Source organism: Amblyomma americanum, chromosome 3 (assembly GCF_052857255.1).
Source record: "Amblyomma americanum isolate KBUSLIRL-KWMA chromosome 3, ASM5285725v1, whole genome shotgun sequence".
NCBI classification, from domain to species: Eukaryota; Metazoa; Arthropoda; class Arachnida; order Ixodida; family Ixodidae; genus Amblyomma; species Amblyomma americanum.
The window spans coordinates 45,430,609-45,449,859 of record NC_135499.1 but is presented as its reverse complement, the minus strand read 5'-3'; the positions used below and the strand labels follow the sequence as shown (position 1 = coordinate 45,449,859).

The 19,251-nt window shown below is 45.2% G+C and overlaps 2 protein-coding genes and 1 pseudogene across 4 annotated transcripts in view; all 3 read left to right on the top strand.

The window, feature by feature from the left end:
* lt (vacuolar protein sorting-associated protein light) overlaps positions 1-19,251 on the top strand; it is a 175,820-nt gene that overhangs the window by 53,601 nt on the left and 102,968 nt on the right. For all 3 annotated transcript variants that reach the window (XR_013313229.1, XM_077657307.1, XM_077657308.1), the window contains 2 exons: positions 10,705-10,772; positions 18,053-18,204. Coding sequence is in view for 2 of the 3 variants with exons in the window: in XM_077657307.1 (XP_077513433.1) it covers positions 10,705-10,772; positions 18,053-18,204 (220 nt within the window). In the remaining variant the exon portion in view is untranslated. The remainder of the gene's footprint in view (positions 1-10,704; positions 10,773-18,052; positions 18,205-19,251) is intronic.
* LOC144124567 (uncharacterized) lies at positions 2,772-4,710 on the top strand (the record flags this gene model as incomplete). Its single annotated transcript, XM_077657314.1, has 2 exons — positions 2,772-3,384; positions 4,260-4,710. Coding segments are annotated over 2 exons (1,041 nt in total), but the record flags the coding sequence as incomplete, so codon positions are not given.
* LOC144124564 (uncharacterized) lies at positions 6,937-9,305 on the top strand (annotated as a pseudogene).

Below are 19,251 nucleotides of genomic sequence, written 5' to 3'. Positions count from 1 at the left end.
CATGCTGCTTCGAACTACTGACGGCTGTGGACAAGACGCTGCAACTGCAGCATAACTCAACCGGCTCGACCCCCCCACCCCGCCCCCCCCGTCTTTCTAGCGCTACTCGAGGCTCAATGGACGCTTCGCCGGCAGGCATATTGCTTCGAACTACTGGCTGCGGCAACGTTTGCCCAGTAGCCCTTTCCCAGATGCAAACGTTGAACGGCTGAGCCATCTTGTCTATTCATCCAATTCAAACAGCAACCAGCGGCATGTCCTGATTGGAGGAATCGAACTGCTGACTACTTTAACGGTTCTCGAAGGTATAAAAATCGAGCCACGCTGAGCGGGAAGACACAAGGCGACACAGCAAGCGAGAGACATCCTCTTGGGTCATTGCCGCGATCCTTTCTGCTAGCCCGTTATGGTCTCGGCCCATGTGCCGACTATGTAACTGTTCCCTTGACCGCTCCATCGCTTCAGCACAGTAGTGGGAGCTAGCTCAGGTGCACGAATCCCAACAGTGTTGGCAGCGTGGAACGCCCAGTGTCACCATAACCCATTCATCGAAATGCGGTAAGCACGTGTTTTGATGTTAGCGTAATGAGGAGCGAAATGCTGAGTGTAGAAGGGGTTAAGCTCCCCATGTTCCATTGTCTTGCTTGTAGTTATCCGCAGGTCTCGATTCTACACGTAAGGAAATTTTTAGGAGTGTTGACGATAAAGATGCACAATACTATATGTACGTACTTTTGCAATGCTAAATGTGTACCGTAAAATTCTTTTCTCGCTTAAAGCGTTCGCTTATTCGCTCTGGAATTTGACTCAGAGATGGCATGATGCGACAGCTTTGTTTCTTCAATAGTAAGTTTGGATGATGTGCTTGCCTTATTTGAACAAAATGACTATGATTTTGTAGTTATCACTTGCCTTCGGCACCCTTGTTTGTTCTCCTTTTATATTTTTATTGTGTGTAGCGCATTTGTAATTTATGCCATTCAGTATATGTTTGCGCCTCAGTTGTCTTGGTGCAAGTCGCTTCATTTATTTCTGTGTGAAGTGTTTTAGTATATTATATTTCTGTGCATGTATTATATTATGTTATGTTGCACTATTGATGAGCAAAGCACGGGTGTAAGGTCCTTGTCAGGCAGAGCATATCCGCCTATAGCCCCATCACCCCAGACCGCTTTTGTCTGCAAATAAAATATCGAAACAATTAATTACATATCCACAACATGTGCAGCATTGGCGCCCCATAGCAAGCAGTGCGCGTTTAGCGTTGCAGCTGTGTTCAGGTTGGCGCAGATGAAGTTCAGCACGTTGGAATCCTCAGCAAGATACGTTAAAAACTAATCTAGAGAAGGTACAAAGACAATCCACTCATTTTATCTGCAACACGTATAGGAAGACCGGTTCGGTCACAGAAACGTTGCAGTCTTGTTACCTTGAGCTACTAGAAATGGGGAACAAAAAATAAGTAATGAATGTTTTATACCAAACACTGCATGGGCATCAAAGGTAAAAACAGATACGCGGATCCTCGTAAACTTAGCGCTCACTTTAATCATGATATGACAGTACATCCTTACTTCGGCGCATTGACGTTGTTCGTTGCTGCTTTTTGCGTGGTGCGGTACAGGTGTGGAATGAACTGCGCATTCATGTTGTACACAGCACCAGTATGATAGTCTTTCAAAAAAGTGGTGAGCAATGTTTTAATCAGAGCTAACCTGTTGTTCCGTATGCACCATACTGTAGTATTTGTGTCTCTTTTTTCTTTCTGTATCATTGACCCCAGTATAAGTGTTTGAATGTTGCAATCCTCTAACTCTGAATGTTCGACGTTATATATTTTCATGTTTGAGGTTTTAGGCTATGTTAGTGTTTTCATAGATTCTTTCATATTCCCGACCTGCCGCCCTCTGAAGGAGGATTAACAGTATGAGGAAATCAAACAAATATGAGGTTACTGCGGTACACGCATTGAAGGAATGCGTAAGCATTGGCGCCCCCTCACCCCTTTTTGCCCCCCTTTGCCTAAATTAATAAAGTTCCGTCATTGCCATTTTGAGTTTTCAAACTTTGCGCCACGCTTTGTTTTCAAATTTGGCGCCATAGTTCACACAATTCGATCGTTGTCGGCATGTATTTCGACATCCGTATGAGAGCTGGAAAGAGAGCGCGAGAGAGAGAGAAGACTTCGTGCGAAGATATTTGTGAAGCGGCGTCCTTTAACATCGCAAGTGTACCGCACCTTTATTTATAGCCCCTTTCAGAGGCCCTTTAAGGATGCAAGAAAGTGGTAAACCTGAAGTCACGTTAGAGGAAAAGTGTATTTTGTGAGCTGCACATGAGCATGCATCTTGGCTCCATAAATTTGTAGCTCTGCATGTAGATACGTAGCGAACTCGTTTCATTCCAAATCTGTGTGAGCAACCTTTTTCATTAAAACTTTCAGGAAATGAAGCCCAAAAGGTGCACTTCGTGCTGCGCTCCCGGCTGGTCGGCCAGCTACAATCGTCCGATGAACGCAAGATCTCGTTTGCGGTTCCTAACTGCCCCTCTCAGAGGCTTCAATGGGAAGAGAACTTGGGAATGGCTAAAGGCACGTTAGGAGACACGAGCGCAGTTTGTGGGGCACATTTTGCCTCGCATCACGTTCTGAGGGACTACGTGCATACAATTAGCGGCACAGAGGTGAAAATACCGCGAGACAAACCAAGACTCGCTGTTGGAGCTGTGCCTGTGAAAGGAAATTCAGTAATGTTTTGCGATGAGCGATGTGATGTTGCACAGCTTGGACCTGCTGCACCGTCTTGCAGCGGGGGCAGCCACGAGCGAGACCCAGCAGGGCGTTCAGGGTCGAGCATGATCACAATAAGAGAAAGGGCAGTGCCGCGGGCCTTGCAGACCCTAGCCATCATGCGAAGGCATACAGAGTTGCACAAGATGATGTGGCCGACGGCACTTTAGAGCCACCTGTCAACCTTCATCAAGACGCGCAGTCATTACTTCGACTTAGGACTCCGCCTCAGAGCAACTGGACAACTTTGCTCTTCCCCAATGTCGACGGTGTTTTTTACGCCACCTCAAGGCTCGAAGAAGAGAACATTGAAAGATACCATGACAAACTGGTGGCATTTCATCTCAAGGAAGATGGCATTTTATGCCGCACATATATAAAGGGCGCTTTGCATGCAGAAAGGGGAGGTCTTTCTCTTGAAGAGGCAGAAGAAAAATTGCAAGAAATAGACTCGTTTACTCTGTGCTGCAGGGCACTGCCTAACAGCCAGCTGGAGTCCAGTGGGCTCACGCTCACAGAAAGACTGGCCGGTAGTCTAAAGCGCCATGGAGGAGCGGTCTATAGCAACACATGCCAAGGCACTGTGTCTGAAGAAGGTGAGCAAATCGCAGATTTTTGCACAAGGACATACTCGAGATGACAATTGAACAGATGAACAGGTTTAGATATGAATGCCAGTCTCAATAATAAGTTCGAAGATACAACTAGCGAACCAGTTAGCAGAAGTGCGACTAGAAAATTGCACTTATAATAAGTTTCATTTGATGTTTCATTTGATCGTTGCACAGGTAGTAGTGTTTCTGAATATATCACCCTGTCATTACAGTGAACAACATGTGCTTAAGAAATCTGAGTCCTATAGGTAAAAATGCGTTAAGGTGCATACCTTCAGGTCGAACGGCTTTCGGGACAAATTTTTCGGATAAACGCCTTTGAAATTAACGTGTTCACAAATGCCTTTGACCTAAAGCTTCAGCACAAATGCGTTTACTGTTAATGCGTGTGAGAATTTAGCACTATAGTTACTACCCAGCACTGACTAGGAAACAAATGTAGTTAACTAGTAGCTGACGAGAGAAGGGCATTCGCATTCACACACAGCACGTAAGCAGTCATGTGCCGTCCGTAATGTTTGCTGACGCAACAACCAAGATTGCACTGCGCGAGTTATTGTACACTGAGTCAGCATTTCGTTTAGCAACTGTTCTTTGGACATACATTTGTCATATATAGCCTGTTTTCATAACAAATTGTGCACCAGTGTCACAGGGCTTTTGTAGAATATTGCTATGTTAATGAGAAAAGCGCAAGCGTGTCTGTCATGGAATTGGAGGAGGAGAGAGACTTGAGTGAAACAGGAGAAGTCTGCCTGATAGTTGGCCTGGCATGCTACTCCAGGTCCAGGCTGCATGCACTGTGCAATGCAGCCTGTACTCTATTGCTTAGATGGGCCGTGGTTATCGTTTTGCAGGTGCAAAATGTTCTCCATGCAGAGCGGCGACGATCCTACTGCTAAGAAGAAAGTACAAGCTGATGGCAGTCGCCGCCGCTGCCGCAAAACGTAGTATCCGCCATAGAGAGCGCAAAACCATGCGACAGCGAAGGCTCCATGTTCGTGTGGCAGACTTGGAGAGAAAAGTGAAAGGAATTGCGAAGAAAAACCGCGGACTTCCAACCGCCGCGGTGGCTCAGTGGTTAGGGCGCTCGGCTATACTGATCCGGTGTACCCGGGTTCGAACCCGACCGCGGCGGCTGCGTTTTTATGGAGGAAAAACGCTAAGGCGCCCGTGGGCTGTGCGATGTCAGTGCACGTTAAAGATCCCCAGGTGGTCGAAATTATTCCGGAGCCCTCCACTACGGCACTTCCTTCTTTCTTTCTTCTTTCACTCCCTCCCTTAATTGTCCCTTCCCTTACGGCGCGGTTCAGGTACAAGTACAAGCGTGATGACTTCCTAGGACAAGAGGCACCACCTTGGAGGAATTTTCTTTACTTCATGGACGTCACGAATCTCTGAAGCTTGCAAAGGAAGGTTGCACACCGCACCGCTAGCAGTCAGAAATCACGGAGTCTGCGTTACGTCACGATTCATGTCACTCCGTTCTGTGACGTCATGAGAGTTGCCGTGGCGTCATAAGAGTTCCCTGAGTTTGAATCAGAGGGGCGGGAAAAACTTTTTCAACTTCGAATCCAAATTTCTTTGAAATAAATGCATGTTTCGCGCCCGGACAAGCGGCAACAAAACCATGAAATGCTGAACTATCAGATTTTGCAAACAAAAAAAAATTCATAGAGTTCTCCTCAGTGTCCCTTTAATGCAATGGAGCCGCCTCATAAGGCCTTGCTGCATATTCGCATTTTCGGCAGATTTTTTTTTTTTCGGGGAGGGGGCGGGGCGGCGAAGAATTTTATAAATCGAGGCCTTCGGATAATCCAGGCATTTCTTCCGAATGAATGAACTCCGAATGAATGAGATTTTACTAGTCATCATGTTATTCTTGGTTGCCAGTCTTGTCATTTTATGGATTTTGTTTTGCATGACCTAATTACAGTTTGGATACTGTTATACTGTCCAATCAGTTAGTATGCATTTCTGCACACACCATGTTCTTTTATATGGTACTGAGGCAGTCTAGTTTTGTTTATCTTAGTTGCGAAGACCATACACTATTCTGAAAAAAGTAAGGGCAACAACATTTCCTTGTTGATCATTTTCTGAAATTTCTTTGTACTGAACAGATATTCGATATTCGGTTCAATATTCAAAGCCATTTTTTCTTCGTATTCGAAAATTTCAATGTTCGCACACCCCTAATAACTATATGAGAAAAAATGAAGTTCTTGTGTTACCATGTAGGAATACGCTGCGAAAGTACCTCAGCTGCTACAAATCCAGTTTTGGCTTTTCGAAAAATGTTCTGAGCGCCCTGAAAGAGAAAACAGAAACGATGGACAGTTTTCGAAGACACAGCAACCTCCTTGTGGAAGAGTTGAAGCTTTCAGAACACCTGTCTGTGACGGCATCGGGTCGCATCGAAGGCATGGTTGACTTAGGCCCTTTTACTCCAGCCAGTGAAAAGAACCATCCATGTGACCACGGCATGATCATTATGTTCGTGCCATTCACGGGAAAGTGGACACAAGTTATTGCTGTTTTCGCAACCCATCGGAATGTAAAAGGAGAACTCCTCGCCAAATTCTTCTCGAGGCTGTTATACTTGCGGAAGAGGCAGGGCTCTGCGTTGACTTCGTCACGTGCGACAGGGCAACGTGGAACCGCAAGATTTAGAAAATTTTGGGAATCGAAGCGACAGCTACCTCAATTAAGTGCAGGATCAGGCATCCAACAGGCAGCAGTCGCTTCCTGCACTTCGTTTCCGATTTTCTACACCTGATGTAGTGCCTGCGAAACAACCTCCTCGTGCACAATTATGGCACCCCGGATGGCTTGGTGAGTTTTCCATTTCTGCATTTATTTTCCTGTTAGCTACAGGACGTGCATATCGCATTAGACAGGGCATGTACTGCGAAGGCAAGGCAACCGCTGGTCCTTAGGGGTAACGAAGTGGATTCCAAGAGAAGGCAAGCGTAGCAGCGGGCGGCAGAAGGTTAGGTGGGCGGATGAGATTAAGAAATTTGCGGCGATACGGTGGCCGCAACTGGGAAATGAGAGGGTTAATTGGAAAGACATGGAAGAGGCCTTTTCCCTGCAGTGGGCGTAGTCGGGCTGAATATATATATATATATATATATATATATATATATATATATATATATATATATATATATATATATCACATATCACAACAGTATACCCTGGCACGGGCCAAATTATGGCCGTCTGTGCTCGCTGTAAACGTATGCAATCATAAACGCTACATTTCTGTGTGCTGCTTTACTTTGCAGGTCGCTCTGGACATCATCAGGAAGGTGCAGGAGATGGACGGCAGCGCGGTGACTCTTAGAGTTATGCACGGAATTACTGAAGCTCATCTAAACCCAAAAAACTTTGAGAAAATGGGGGTGTCGCTAGCCTATCAGTTGTTCGGCACGCAAGCCCTCCGCGGCCTGCGGTTTTTCAAGGATGACATCGAAGCGACAGTGGGCAGCATCCGCGCTACCCTGCGGTTTTTCGAGTACGTATATGAAATAGCCGTAGTCTACGTAATAGGGTTACCAAATGTCAATGTGTGAGACAAAACATGTTATCTCGCTCTTCACCAGCGCTATGCACCTCTGAAGATGCCTACAAAGGGTTTAGCGAAACTTGGTGACGGGCACTTCGCAATTGTTTTTGTAGTAAAAAGTGAATGAAAAATAATTTTATTTCGCAAACATTTAGCGACCACTGCCAGTTCAAGCCCACTGCACAGCCGAATAGAGGGCGTTGTTTATAGCAAGGGGAGCTAACATGCGTAAAAAACTACAGTTTTCGGTACTGGACGCGCAAGGAAATTTGATCCCCGAAACATGCTGCATATTATTGTGGCGGCTAGTGTAACTTGTTTGCATATGATGCCCTTCATAGCAGGAGGGTTTTGAGAAGACATCATGGGATTTTTTCCCCCTCCTTTTGGTGTACTCATAATGATCAACGCCGCCATCGCTGTCATGTCCGCACGCCAGTCAAGAGACGCGCTGCGGAGCAAATCACCGGCTGCTAACTGCCTATCTGCGTTTTTCAGTTACCTGGCAGAATGGGAAGCGCACACAAAGGGTGCAACAGGATTCCTAAGCCAGTCCACTGCCATGAGGCTTAAGGTTACTATTAAGAGCACGATCCTTTTATTAGAATACCAGACAACTAACTTGGGCTATAGGTACTTCATGACTGCTCGGTTAAGCCAGGATCCCCTGGAGAACATCTTTGGGATAGTGAGACAGTGTAGTGGCTGCAGTGACCACCCCACACCTCAACAGTTCCTGGAAAGAATGAGTTGCATAAGTTTTTATAACTTAGTCCGCTCGCCAGGTAAAGGCAACGCGAACGAAGCCACCTTGTGTTCCCTATTGATGCCCGGGACATCCACTGGAGCTGTCCGTCACAGTCAGGTCCTCAGTGCGTTAATGACTGAAGCAAGAGCTCACTGCTCAGATGAGGACACCCAGCATCTAGATGTAAGCGACCACGAGTACATTTCAGCAAGGAGCGACCGCAGGCTGATTCATTATATCAGCGGCTATGTCGCCAAAAGTGCGTCATGCCACTGAAGTGCACCGCGTGCGAAACCCTGCTACTTGCACCGCGCCAGAAAGCAGATAGCGAATGCGCCAAGTTCACAATGCAGAACAATTTTGGCGGACTTTTATATCCATCTTTGTCACTTTTTAACTTCATTGCCTTTCTTGAGGATGTCTTCACCGAATGCTTCCATGGTAGCCGCATTCATCTTGACAGCATCATGGGCGTCATAGGCTTCTTGAAAACAACGAAGGAGAGCACGGTTGGATGCGAGAAGCATCGCTCTGCGCTCACTACACGCATCATGTGTTTCTATATAATTTCAAGGCTTCACTTCTTCGTGACGTCCTTGAAATGGTGGCGAACGTGCAGGCGCGAATCTATGAAGCACAGAAAAAAAAAGCACGTGCTCCTAAAGCTTGCGTTCTGCACAGCTGGATACAGCACGCAGTCCTCGGGAGAAAAGCGCTGCCATACGGGCTTTGCAGACAAGGTGGCTCGAGCCCCACGCCTTCTTTATGCTTGGCAGCTGAGAAAAATGTGTTCTATATAACGTGCAAAAAATGGCTTGAAATTTGCAAGAGATAGAAAACACAGAGAGGTATCCGCACTGCACAAGTTTAAAACCGTGCAACCATGCAGCAGGGAGCAACATATCCGAAGGAAACTTAACAATCTCTCTGGTACATTCCAGTACTGGCGTAATTATTTAAAAATGTCTTGCAGGCAGTAAGAATTTTTCTCAGTGCTTCATATCGCCGCTTTATCCTTTCTTTCACCTTGTCCCTCCACCCCAACCCGAACTTTTCCCCTTCAGTCTCCTTTTTTTGTTTGCTCTCTTTGTTTACTTTGTCGTTCTACTTTTTCCTTATGCCCTGAAGCTGTTGCTGTAATTTCTCAGGAACCCTTGGCTTCCCCATTCCTTCCCCCCTTCCTTTTGCGATTTCTCTAATCTCGCCCCCATTCTCTCTTTTTCCTTTAATTCCTTTTTTTTTTGTTCCCCTGCATTTCGCTCTGCCATGCTGCTTCATTGCTTCATCAGTCTCTTCCTTTCCGGCGTCCAACTCCCAAACCTGGGTGGGGATGTTGTTGTGGCTTTTATTATTACGTTTTTTTATTTTTTTATTTTGACTTGCTTTTACATTTAAGGTTTTCACTGCTTTTGCATCGAGTGCATGACACTGATTTTGCTACGATTGAGTGACACTGCTATTGCTAAGATTTTGTTTGGTTTATCTTTCTATTATAACCTTGTGCTCTGTGCAATCTTTATATAAGCTAGGGTTTTAAGCACATTGTAGATAAGCCTTCTGCGTTTTGTTTTTAGTCTTGTAATTTGCATATTACTTTTACATGGTTGTGAGCGATAGAGCGGTGTCACATAGTGAATGAGGGTTATAAATGTGCCCCTTTTGTTCCAATAAACAGTTGGTAGCGTGCGCATGTGTTGTCTTTTTCTTCCTTGGGTTGTCTTCAATGTGCCGCAGTTTTTTCAGTCATGCATCAACTCGCGCCCTACAGCTGGCCGTCATTTCATTAAGTGACAGCGTACTTCTGCGTGACGCACTCTGTGCAGCTGGCAGACACCAAGCTGAACGAAACAATTCCCAGCACTGTTTTTAGGGCGTTTGTCTTATTCCTCTGCTAAAAGCACAGATCGGAGCTTGGAGAGTAACGTCAGGTGTGCTCTAAACACGCATTCAAAGTTGGCGCTGCACGGCACGGAGATTCTAGACGTTATATTTTGACAAGGTGAAATCCACGGCAGCAGCAAGACGACACTTCACAAACTTCAGTTTCGGTTTTGGTTTGCTTTTTTTTTTGCTACCACAGCTTGTTTGCACTAAAACAAACTATGATTTAAAATTAAAAAAACAAATTGTTCGTTCAGCGGGAATCGAACCCTGGTCTCCACGTGTGAAATGAGTTCTCTAACCACTATGCTACGCTGCGCGCGGGTTCTGCTGCCCTTAAAAAGGCCCCTAGGGAAGGACAACGTTCGCAGCGATCCTAGCGGAAATTACCCTTCTTTTGCCTCACTTTTCGGCTTTCGTTTGACACACTCTATCTTCTAGTTCATTCTAGTATAAGCTATAAACCACCTGTTTCATCCTCTGTAACAATCTCAAGTCCTCCAAAATGGAGTTTAAATGGGTTGTTCACCTGAAGCTTCATCAGTGCAGTCCCGGCCATAATATTATGGAGCATGCTTCAGCAGTCAAACCCTTGTCATGCCTTACCTATGGGGAATTTAGGAAGTATTTTATACATGTGTTAGCACACGCCGCTGGTAGGCTCTCATATGAATCGAACAAACCATCATATCTTCTCTACAGAATGCTTGAGAAAATTTCAAACTTCGTAATATGCTCCATAATATTTTGCCCACATCTGTACTTTCTATTTTGTGCCTGTAACTGTGGTGTTGTGAACTCTGTCATCTTGCTGTAGATTGCAAGTGCAGGTCTAACATAATCAGCTAACCAGTGGGTAAGCATAGAGTTTGATGCCATTACGATGACAAGGAGCCAAAGGTGAATTTGCTCCCAATACTACTCGGGTATTGTGTGCAATGTTCCACGAAATGGCCTGGGGTGGCTATTTTGGGCATCTTAGCATTTCTCATTGCCAACGTCATTCAGAGTGGCCTCCAGTTGCCTCTGCTATTCTGGCAATCTGTGCCTGGCCATTTTAGCTGAGCAAACTGTTTGAGATGCGGTGCATCAATGTGTGCAGACAATCCTGGTATATGACATGCAAGTGTTGGACGTCATCTCCATGATCCGCAGGGACCACAACCCCCTGTGAGTTCATCTTCCATGTTGTCATCAGTGTGTGCACATATGCACACACTGCTGTCGGGGACAAAAGTCTCTGGACCGCATATTTCATAAATGAAGCCATTAACTCTGTTGTTAGCCGCTGGCTGGAGACCAGACTTTTGGAGGCGGAAGAACAGGATTTGGCTGAACTCCACGTGTGGTTTCCGGCTGGCAGCCAATAATAGAGCTATCAGCTGCTTCTAAGGAACGCATGGCCCAGAGACTTTTGTCCTCGACTGTACATCAGTCTGCTCTGGCAACCTAATTGCTGAATGCTTCAGCTCTTTCACCTGTGCAGTTGATACAAATGGAACTTGTTCTAGTTGCTGTGGGCAATCATTTATGTTGTACATGAACACTGCATGACAGGGTATCCCCAGGGCATGAAGCCATGGCTTACAGGTTTCAAGGAAAGCATGCCGGGTGCTTCAAAGTGTAGTTCCGTAGAATGTGTAGAACAAGCCAGGTAGGTTGCTAGGAAAAGGACAAGTCAACTGTAACAGATCACGCAAAAAAATAAAGGGCGACTGAGAAATTTTTATGTGGTGCATCTGTGAGTCTGGCTGGTTACAAAGATGAGCTGAGCAAAACTGTTCAAGTCCTTCACAGCTGAGCAATCTACTGGTGCACACGAGACTGGGGGTTTACTAGCTGGACATAAAATTGCAGGTTTGTCAGGAAGATCATTTGTGGTCTTTAGTTAGCTCAAGCATTACATCACAACATTAATTTGAATTGTCCTTTTCGGTGTGTGTACACATGCACACGTGCATGCGTGACTCGACTAACTTGGAAATGGTGCTATGTTTGATTCCTGGAGCTGCAATTTGCTAGGGAAGATGGAAATTTGTGGTGTGTTACATGTTCAGTGCAAACTGAAATGTAACTTATGACTGGTACACAGATATGGCTGCATTATTAAGTTTTGCTTCGATGACATCTCAATTTCTGCAATAAGTAGCAAACTGCCAGTAATCAGTCTGTATGCAGCGATCCAAAATAATCGGTGAAGGCTAGTACACATTACTAACTTGGAGGTATTGTTTATCAAGTTTGAGCCTCAGCGTATCAGTTGATCTATACGTGCCACTGATAAGTGCCTACATGCTAAGAACTATCAAATGGAGTCATTTTCAGGAAATCTTGCCAGCAGCAGATGATTTCTTTTAGTAGATTCAGTGCAATCTCCGGGAGTGTTAGTGTTAAGAGTGCTTTGTAATCTTGAGTCATACACATAACAGACTAAATTGCCATCAGATGGCCTGAGGAGTGGGTTGTTCACCATGATGGCCGACATTCAGAAAGCTCTCCTCAGCCAAGAAGCAGCACTGTCGTGTAAGGCCCCTAATTTTCGGCACTGGAAAATTTTTAATTTCGTGAGTTCAGAACAATGAATCTGCCATGGAGGAGGTACCTCCTCCAGAGCACCCTCCAGTGGGTACACTTCCAGGCACTTTCCAGGCCTGGAGGGTGCCGGGAAGTTCTCTTGAATTGCAGTCCCCTAGTTGTGCTGGTTGCGCCGCCCACCTTCAACTTCCACCAGCCTGGCTGCTTGGATCGGTGCCACATTCTACACACACACGCGCATGCATGCACACACAACGACTATGGCTTCTTCACTGAAGCGGGTGGACCCTGAACTGCCATTTCTGACAAAGTTCATGCCAGGAAGGTCGTGCAGCAGTGAGAGTACAGGAAGTGTCAGCGCTAAGCACGCGCTGCCTCTATGTCAGGTTAGCAACCAGTGACGGCTCTTGCCAACTCCTTTAACTAAGCCATAGCCTACTCAGGTAATTTTTTGCTGCTACTATTAGTTATATTGCTTTGAAAGGTGCCAGGTGCCAGTATCATGATTCTTTTCTTAAGGACTTAAATTTTTCTGTTGCTGGAGACTCCACACTTCATGTGCTAACTTGCTTGAGCAGATGGGGAAGCAAGTATGGCAAGGCATCTGCGGAACTTTATTAATAATCAGATTTTTAGCTTTCAAAAAAAGTTCAGGTGATTTCATCAAATTTCTATCTGCCTCACTAGATGGTGCCCACAGCAACAGCTTCACTAAAAGAGAATGCGGGTGCTAACACACAATTTCATGAAAAATGGTTTGATGCGTGACGTTTTGCGGAATCGGAGCACTAAGGGGCCTGGTTATGCATGTAAAAGAGCTGATTGGTGCTTCGCAACTTTTTTGGTTGTACGGCTGGTTGGCTCAGCTGCTTGTGGGCATGATTGTCATTTGGAAGCAGACAAGTGGTAATGTGACCAGTAGACTTCCATAACCCCCTGCTGTAGCACACCTCATAGGCCAGGGGCTTTGTGGCACATGAAAAAGCTGTGCGCCATTGTTCATACCTTTCATACTCAGAGCAGTGAAGTTCTGCATTTGTCAAGTTTTAATGGTTAAGCTTCTTGTGAGTGTAGAAGTAGAATTCGAAGTACGGTGTCTTAATGACTGGAAATGTTACCTGACTCAACTATGCTTTGAGAGACCCAGATACTGGTGACTTCCACCAATTTTTTGTAGATATTTACCCGTTCACAATCAAATATGTGCATCCAGAGTGCAGGCTGAGCCACTGCCTACAGTATTTGTGTGCCACTGTTTGTTTCGAGATGAGGCCTTTTAATTTACCGTAAGCCCTTATTATCTAAAACATCTCATACCTCAAAATATCAGTGCAGCTGCAAGTTTTTCTTGTTGCACAATGTATTCAAATACATTCATATGTTTGTCACTGCTTATCACAAAATGTCTTTATGACAAGGTTATAATATCTCAAAATCTAGCCTGTAAAAGCTTGAAAAAAAAGGGGGGGGGCACCAGTCTTTAAAGCCTGCACATCATGGTAAGATAAAATGAGCAAGTCTGACTAGCATGCCATAATGCACACCCCTCACCACTGCTGTGGGCCACTCTACTTCCTGCAACTTCACCCATGACAGTTGATGCATGTGTCTCTGCTGCCAGCTTCACTGCGCTTGGGGAATTCACAGTAGGGTCATTCTATGCCAAACACCTCAGGCGTTGCGTTCGACCGTCTCTAGTTTGTTCAGAAATATTTATGGAAACTTATCCAAACGTGCATAATCAAGGCCTGAAATATTTTTTCCGAAAAAAATTTATTCCTGTGGGGAGCGCAGTCTGAACACTTAGAAAAGGCTAGAAAACAGGAACTGCTCAATAATTAATAAAAAATTCAAATTTTTATAGAACACTTCACAATTTTTTTCACTGACATTTGCACAGATTCTGGCTTTCGATATACAGTCGGGCCCACTTATAACGAACCTGACAGTCACGCTGATTGCGTTCGTTATATCCGAAGTTCGTAGTAAGTGGGCTTCTCGAATTATATAGACAGAAATCCAAAATAAATAAAAGACAGCATTTATTTCTTTAAAAAGTTTGTGACCTGCATCTGCTTTTTAAAAGCACACCCTATTACTGCATTTTCTAGCCTGTCCAGAGCGGCCACGTGGTCGTCTCCAAGGCCCTTGCTGGCAACAAACTGTTTCAGGAACGTGATGTAACTAACCGCTGTTGAAGTGCTCACGGCAACTAGCGGCAAGTCATCATCCTCGATGTCTTCGGCTTCGGTTGCTCGCACTTCACGCGCTATGGCTTCGTTGGTGCATGGCTCTGCTATCTCAGCGTCATCGTCCACACCCACATCCATGCAACATCAGGTACGGCCAGTTGCGCATCAACGACGCACTGCCACAAATCCATTTGTGTCAAATCGCAAGACTGTTCGACAACCTCCTCCGTCGTTCCTGAGCCCTTAAACCCCGCCTTATGGAAACAATTCGCAATGCTTTCTGCAGTTAGCTCAATCCAAGAGGCCTTTAAGCATTCCCACAGCGTCAAACAAAGAGATCCGAAATGGAGCGTCGGCACCTGGTCTCTTGCTATCAGCATCCATTGGATTACGCGCCACCGATAAGAAACCCTGAGCACGTGAATGATGCCCATGTCCAGTGGCTGAATCTTGCACGTCGCATTCAGTGGCGGAAAAAGTATGGTCACCGCAGTTAGGGAAGGCTGCACGTGGTGCGCAAAACAGTTGTCGAGCACAAGTAGGACGTTCCTGTTTTCCTTCGTCATGTCATGATCGAATTCAACCAGCCACTCGGCGAACAATTCGCGCATCATCCAAGCCTTTCTGTTGTGTCTGTAGCGGACTGGAACATAAGTCCCAAAGCACCGTGGCTTGCGAGACTTCCCGATGGCAAATGGCAGCCGCCTGTCACTGCCGTCCATGTTCGTGCACAACAGGACGGTCACGCGAACCTTGCTGTGCTTTCCACCATCACACGTGTCTCCTTTAAAGGCATGGGTTTTCGACAGCAGCATTTGATGAAAGAGTGCAGTTTCATCTGCATTGTACATGTCCCGCTGAATGTAGCTTGCTATCGTTAGAATGTTCTCAGAGAGCCACGTATCGATGTCTTCGATGTTCGCTGAGGCTGCTTCGCTGGCGATGGTCTTGAAAGCTATTCCATGGCGATCTTTAAACCGGTGCAACCACTCATTGCCCGGGCTGAAATCGGGAAATTCCAATAGGGAAGCAAAGTCTCTTGCCTTGGAAAGCATCAGCGGACCACTGACGGGAATGTTGCAAAACCGAGCATCAAGCAACCATTTAAGCAATGCATCTTCAACATCCGCGCAGGTCGCTTTTCGAAGGCGCTTTCTCGTCGTCGGGTCAGCGTTTGCTTGCACTTGTCTTTGGCAATTGTTAAAATTGTTGAATTTGGCTGACCGTATTTCTTCACCAAGTCGCAGTTCTTTGCTCTTTGACCAAGTTCAATAAGAATAGCTTTCTTTGTTGCGACGTTCACAGCTTTTCTTATCACAGTCGATGTTGGACCCGAAGCACAGTCTGCCATCACGTTCGGTGGGTTTGCAGCCCTCGCAATCTTATGACGAAAGCGTCCGATTGTCCGCAGAACTCTAAAGATGCCGCGACAAGAGCAGCGCGAACCACGTGAACCGAGAGCGTAACAACTGTAGAAAGCAGCAATGCGTCAACTGCGCGCTGCCCGCTCATGGTAGCAGCACACAAGGCGGAGTGCTGATTGGGGAATCGACTCAAGGCATGTGATCATCTGAGCAATCTAGCCATACCACGTGACAGCGCCAAAGCGCACGGCGACGCGCGGTAGGCCTGCGTTCTGCAGTTCCAGTGCTCTGTTTTTATTGCTTTTTGGCACGTCTTTTTTTTTTTTTTTCTCAAAATGGGGAGATGGGCTGCAGAGTGAAGGAACAGGGGGAGGGGGGGTCGGGGTCGAGTTTACGACGCCTTCGCGTTCGCTCTAACCGAGTTGTGCGGCTGCGGTTGTCCGTTTTATTTGATTAAGCAGGGGAAAACAACCATTGCAGCCTGCTTAATCGTACTGAGATTGTAAGGCGTGGTAAAGACCAATTGGCTAGGGAAATCTTGGAAGCCCAGGAAATTTTGATATGCAGTGAAGGCACGTGCATCAGCACCCCATCTGGGTGTCTGATGGAGAAGGAATTGAAGTTTTTAAAACGCACTTGAGTTTTCTTAGCACCTTTTATCATCTATCGCTCTTTCTCTTTTTTTTTTTTGCTCTTTTTCCACACGTTTTAAGATTATCAGTTTGTTTTTACCTTGTTTTAAGTCATGCAATGCGTGTTGTTGCTCTGGGATGTGGCGGGGTTTACCGTCTCATTCTACTGAGTTGTAAATGTAGCAACCGACCTGTCTTCGCCCTTCTTCGTCCTGTCCATATGCTACGTTTTTGTTTATAATGTCTGACCAACTGGCCCCTCAGTATACTCTGTTAAATTCCATACCAAACAACTAGCTCACTGGGGCATGTGCCGCACCAGCAGCGTTAAAAGGGCTCGGAAACACCATCCGAGGAGAGTACATCAACTCTCTCAATCACTGCTTGGTGTTGTCATGAGCACCTGAGCCAATACACATCTGCACACATCGGAGAACCCACAGTCACACGCGAAAGTTGACGAGCCCTTCCTGATGACTTTTTCATGCTCACACCATCCTACTTTGCTAGCATCTGCGTATACAAGTTGAGAGATGGCTATTGGTTAGATTCTTTCAGATATCAGGCAGCTACCATGGCTGTGGCCAATAAGCCGCGTAGCTCCGGTGGGTCAGGAAACTTCGCCCACGGAGGTTTAGCCGGCGGAGGAGCACTGACCTTCCAGCGTGCAAAAAGTGACGAGAGAAGAGAGAAAGGTGTGAAGAAGATAAAATTCAAATTTCGACTACAGATAACTCAGCTGCTACAAAGCGTATTGAAAAAATTTCTGCTGGACAATATTCGTGAAGCGGGGTGCCATAAGATCTCTGGCATGCCATCACTTTATTAGAGCCCCTCTCAGAGCTCCTTTAAGAAAATCTTTTTCCATGAATACCTGTCTGACTACTCAACGTTCTCATGCTTGCCTGCAGTGCAAACCTCACTTAAGAACTAGGACTCTACATTTCGTCTGGCCACAGTGTAGACAGTGTCGTGCTCCGCGGTGAAGAGGCGTTAAGACTCGACGCAACTTGTGGCACTGGAGTTCAACCTCAAAAATTCTTTTCTCACTTCAAACAAAAATTACCTCGTTAAAAATTTAAGAAATGAAAGGCAATAAACTGTTTTACGTAACCGGCTATTGTTTGTGTTTTTACTTGGACCACCTCAGGGTGAAATTAACGAGTTTTTTTGGCTTAAAACGCACTTTTTTACAACTTTTATATTTATTTTTACTTCAATGAATACAGTTTCATCACCTCTAACATTGGTTGTAGGTATTAGACATCTAAAGAAGCAATATGGTTTTTCTGAATTTCCAAGAGCAGGTTGATATTTAAACAAAAACGACAAAAATAGTATGTTCATATTTTCTTCCGATTTTTAAAAAAATATTTATGCCATATAAGGCTGCATGGTTTGAATTATATCGGAAGCCAGAATCTGAGCAAATATCATTGAAAAAATTGTGAGTTTTTTCTAAAAGCTTGATTTTTTTTATTAATTATTGAGTAGTACCTGGTTTCTCGCCTTCTCTATATATTCAAACTGCGCTCACCTGATGAATAAATTTTTTTCGGCAAAAATACTTCAGGCTTTGATTACGCACATTGGGATAAGATTCCGTGAATTTTTTTGAACAAATTGGAGATGTTTGAGCATAACGCCTGGGCCGTTTGGTGTGGAATGACTCAGCAGTGATGTGAGGTGGCAACAGAGTGCATTCCCTGGAGCCTCACCATGCGCAGGCTGAAACCAGAGCTCCACCGGTGTGTGCTGACATGGCAGGATGAGCGGCGCCTGCTTGTGGGCTGGGCTGACCGCGTGAAGGTCTGCTGCGTCCGCCAGCGACAGCCAGAGCCCCAGCCACAGGGTTTGGCCAGCAACTACGTCGAGATTGGTACGTGAAGTTTTCTGCTTCTGGAGAAGAGAGGCCTGATTGGCAGTTACAGAGCAGGAAGTGATGTTCCGTCATTTATAATCGCAATGACATTGAGGACAATATAGGGCGACTTGGCCAAAGACTCCCTGGGATAATGTGTCTTTGGTCTGCACAAGGTTGGTTCGAGTGTCCATTTTTTCTGAGCATTGCTCCCCAGACAGGCCAAGCACCAGACCAGGGGAGAGCCTGCAGCCATTGGAAAACTCTTGGGTACCTGGTGGCACTGGGGATCAAACCCCACACCTCCCACACACGAGGCGATTGCTCAAACCACCAGGCCACCTCAGCAGTATATTAAGAGAGGAGTTGGGCCTTGAAAAACTATTTTTTATTAATGTAGTCACAGTTACGAAATCTTTAGGGAAAATGTATTTTTGTTTGCTGATTCTAAATATGTTATTTAATTTCATGTACAACAATTCCTTGAGCACTTTTAGTGAGTTTTTTGTGAAGAGCTTTCAAGAAAATTTGTTGCAGAGAACTTGCTGAAATGGATGTTATGGGTTTTGTTGACATAAAGGAATGCAATAAGAGTATAATTGTATTCCTGCTTATCATATCAGTTGAGTTATAGAATTTTAAGTTCCCACTTAAAAAATGCAAAAATAAGTTTTTATTCCAGTAACTGAAGTGGCAATCAATACCGTATAACTCAGTTTTTTATGATAGGCAGGATGATAATTTTACCCTTATTGCATTCGTTGATGCCAAGAGAAACCAAAAACATGCACTTTAGCAAATTCTCTGTGGTAAGCATTCTTGAAAGCTCTTCACAAAAAACTTGCATAACAACAACATAAATGCTCAAGGAATTGTTTTACATGAAATTCAATGAATAATTATAATCGGCATGCAAAAATACATGTTCTCTGAAGATTTCATAATTATGACTACATTAATAAAATATTTTTTCAAGACCAGGCTCCCCCTTTAAACATGGTTGCGATTCCACTAGACTGCTGCAGGGAGTTGGGTGTGAAAATCTGTTCACTGCTTATGCTATTC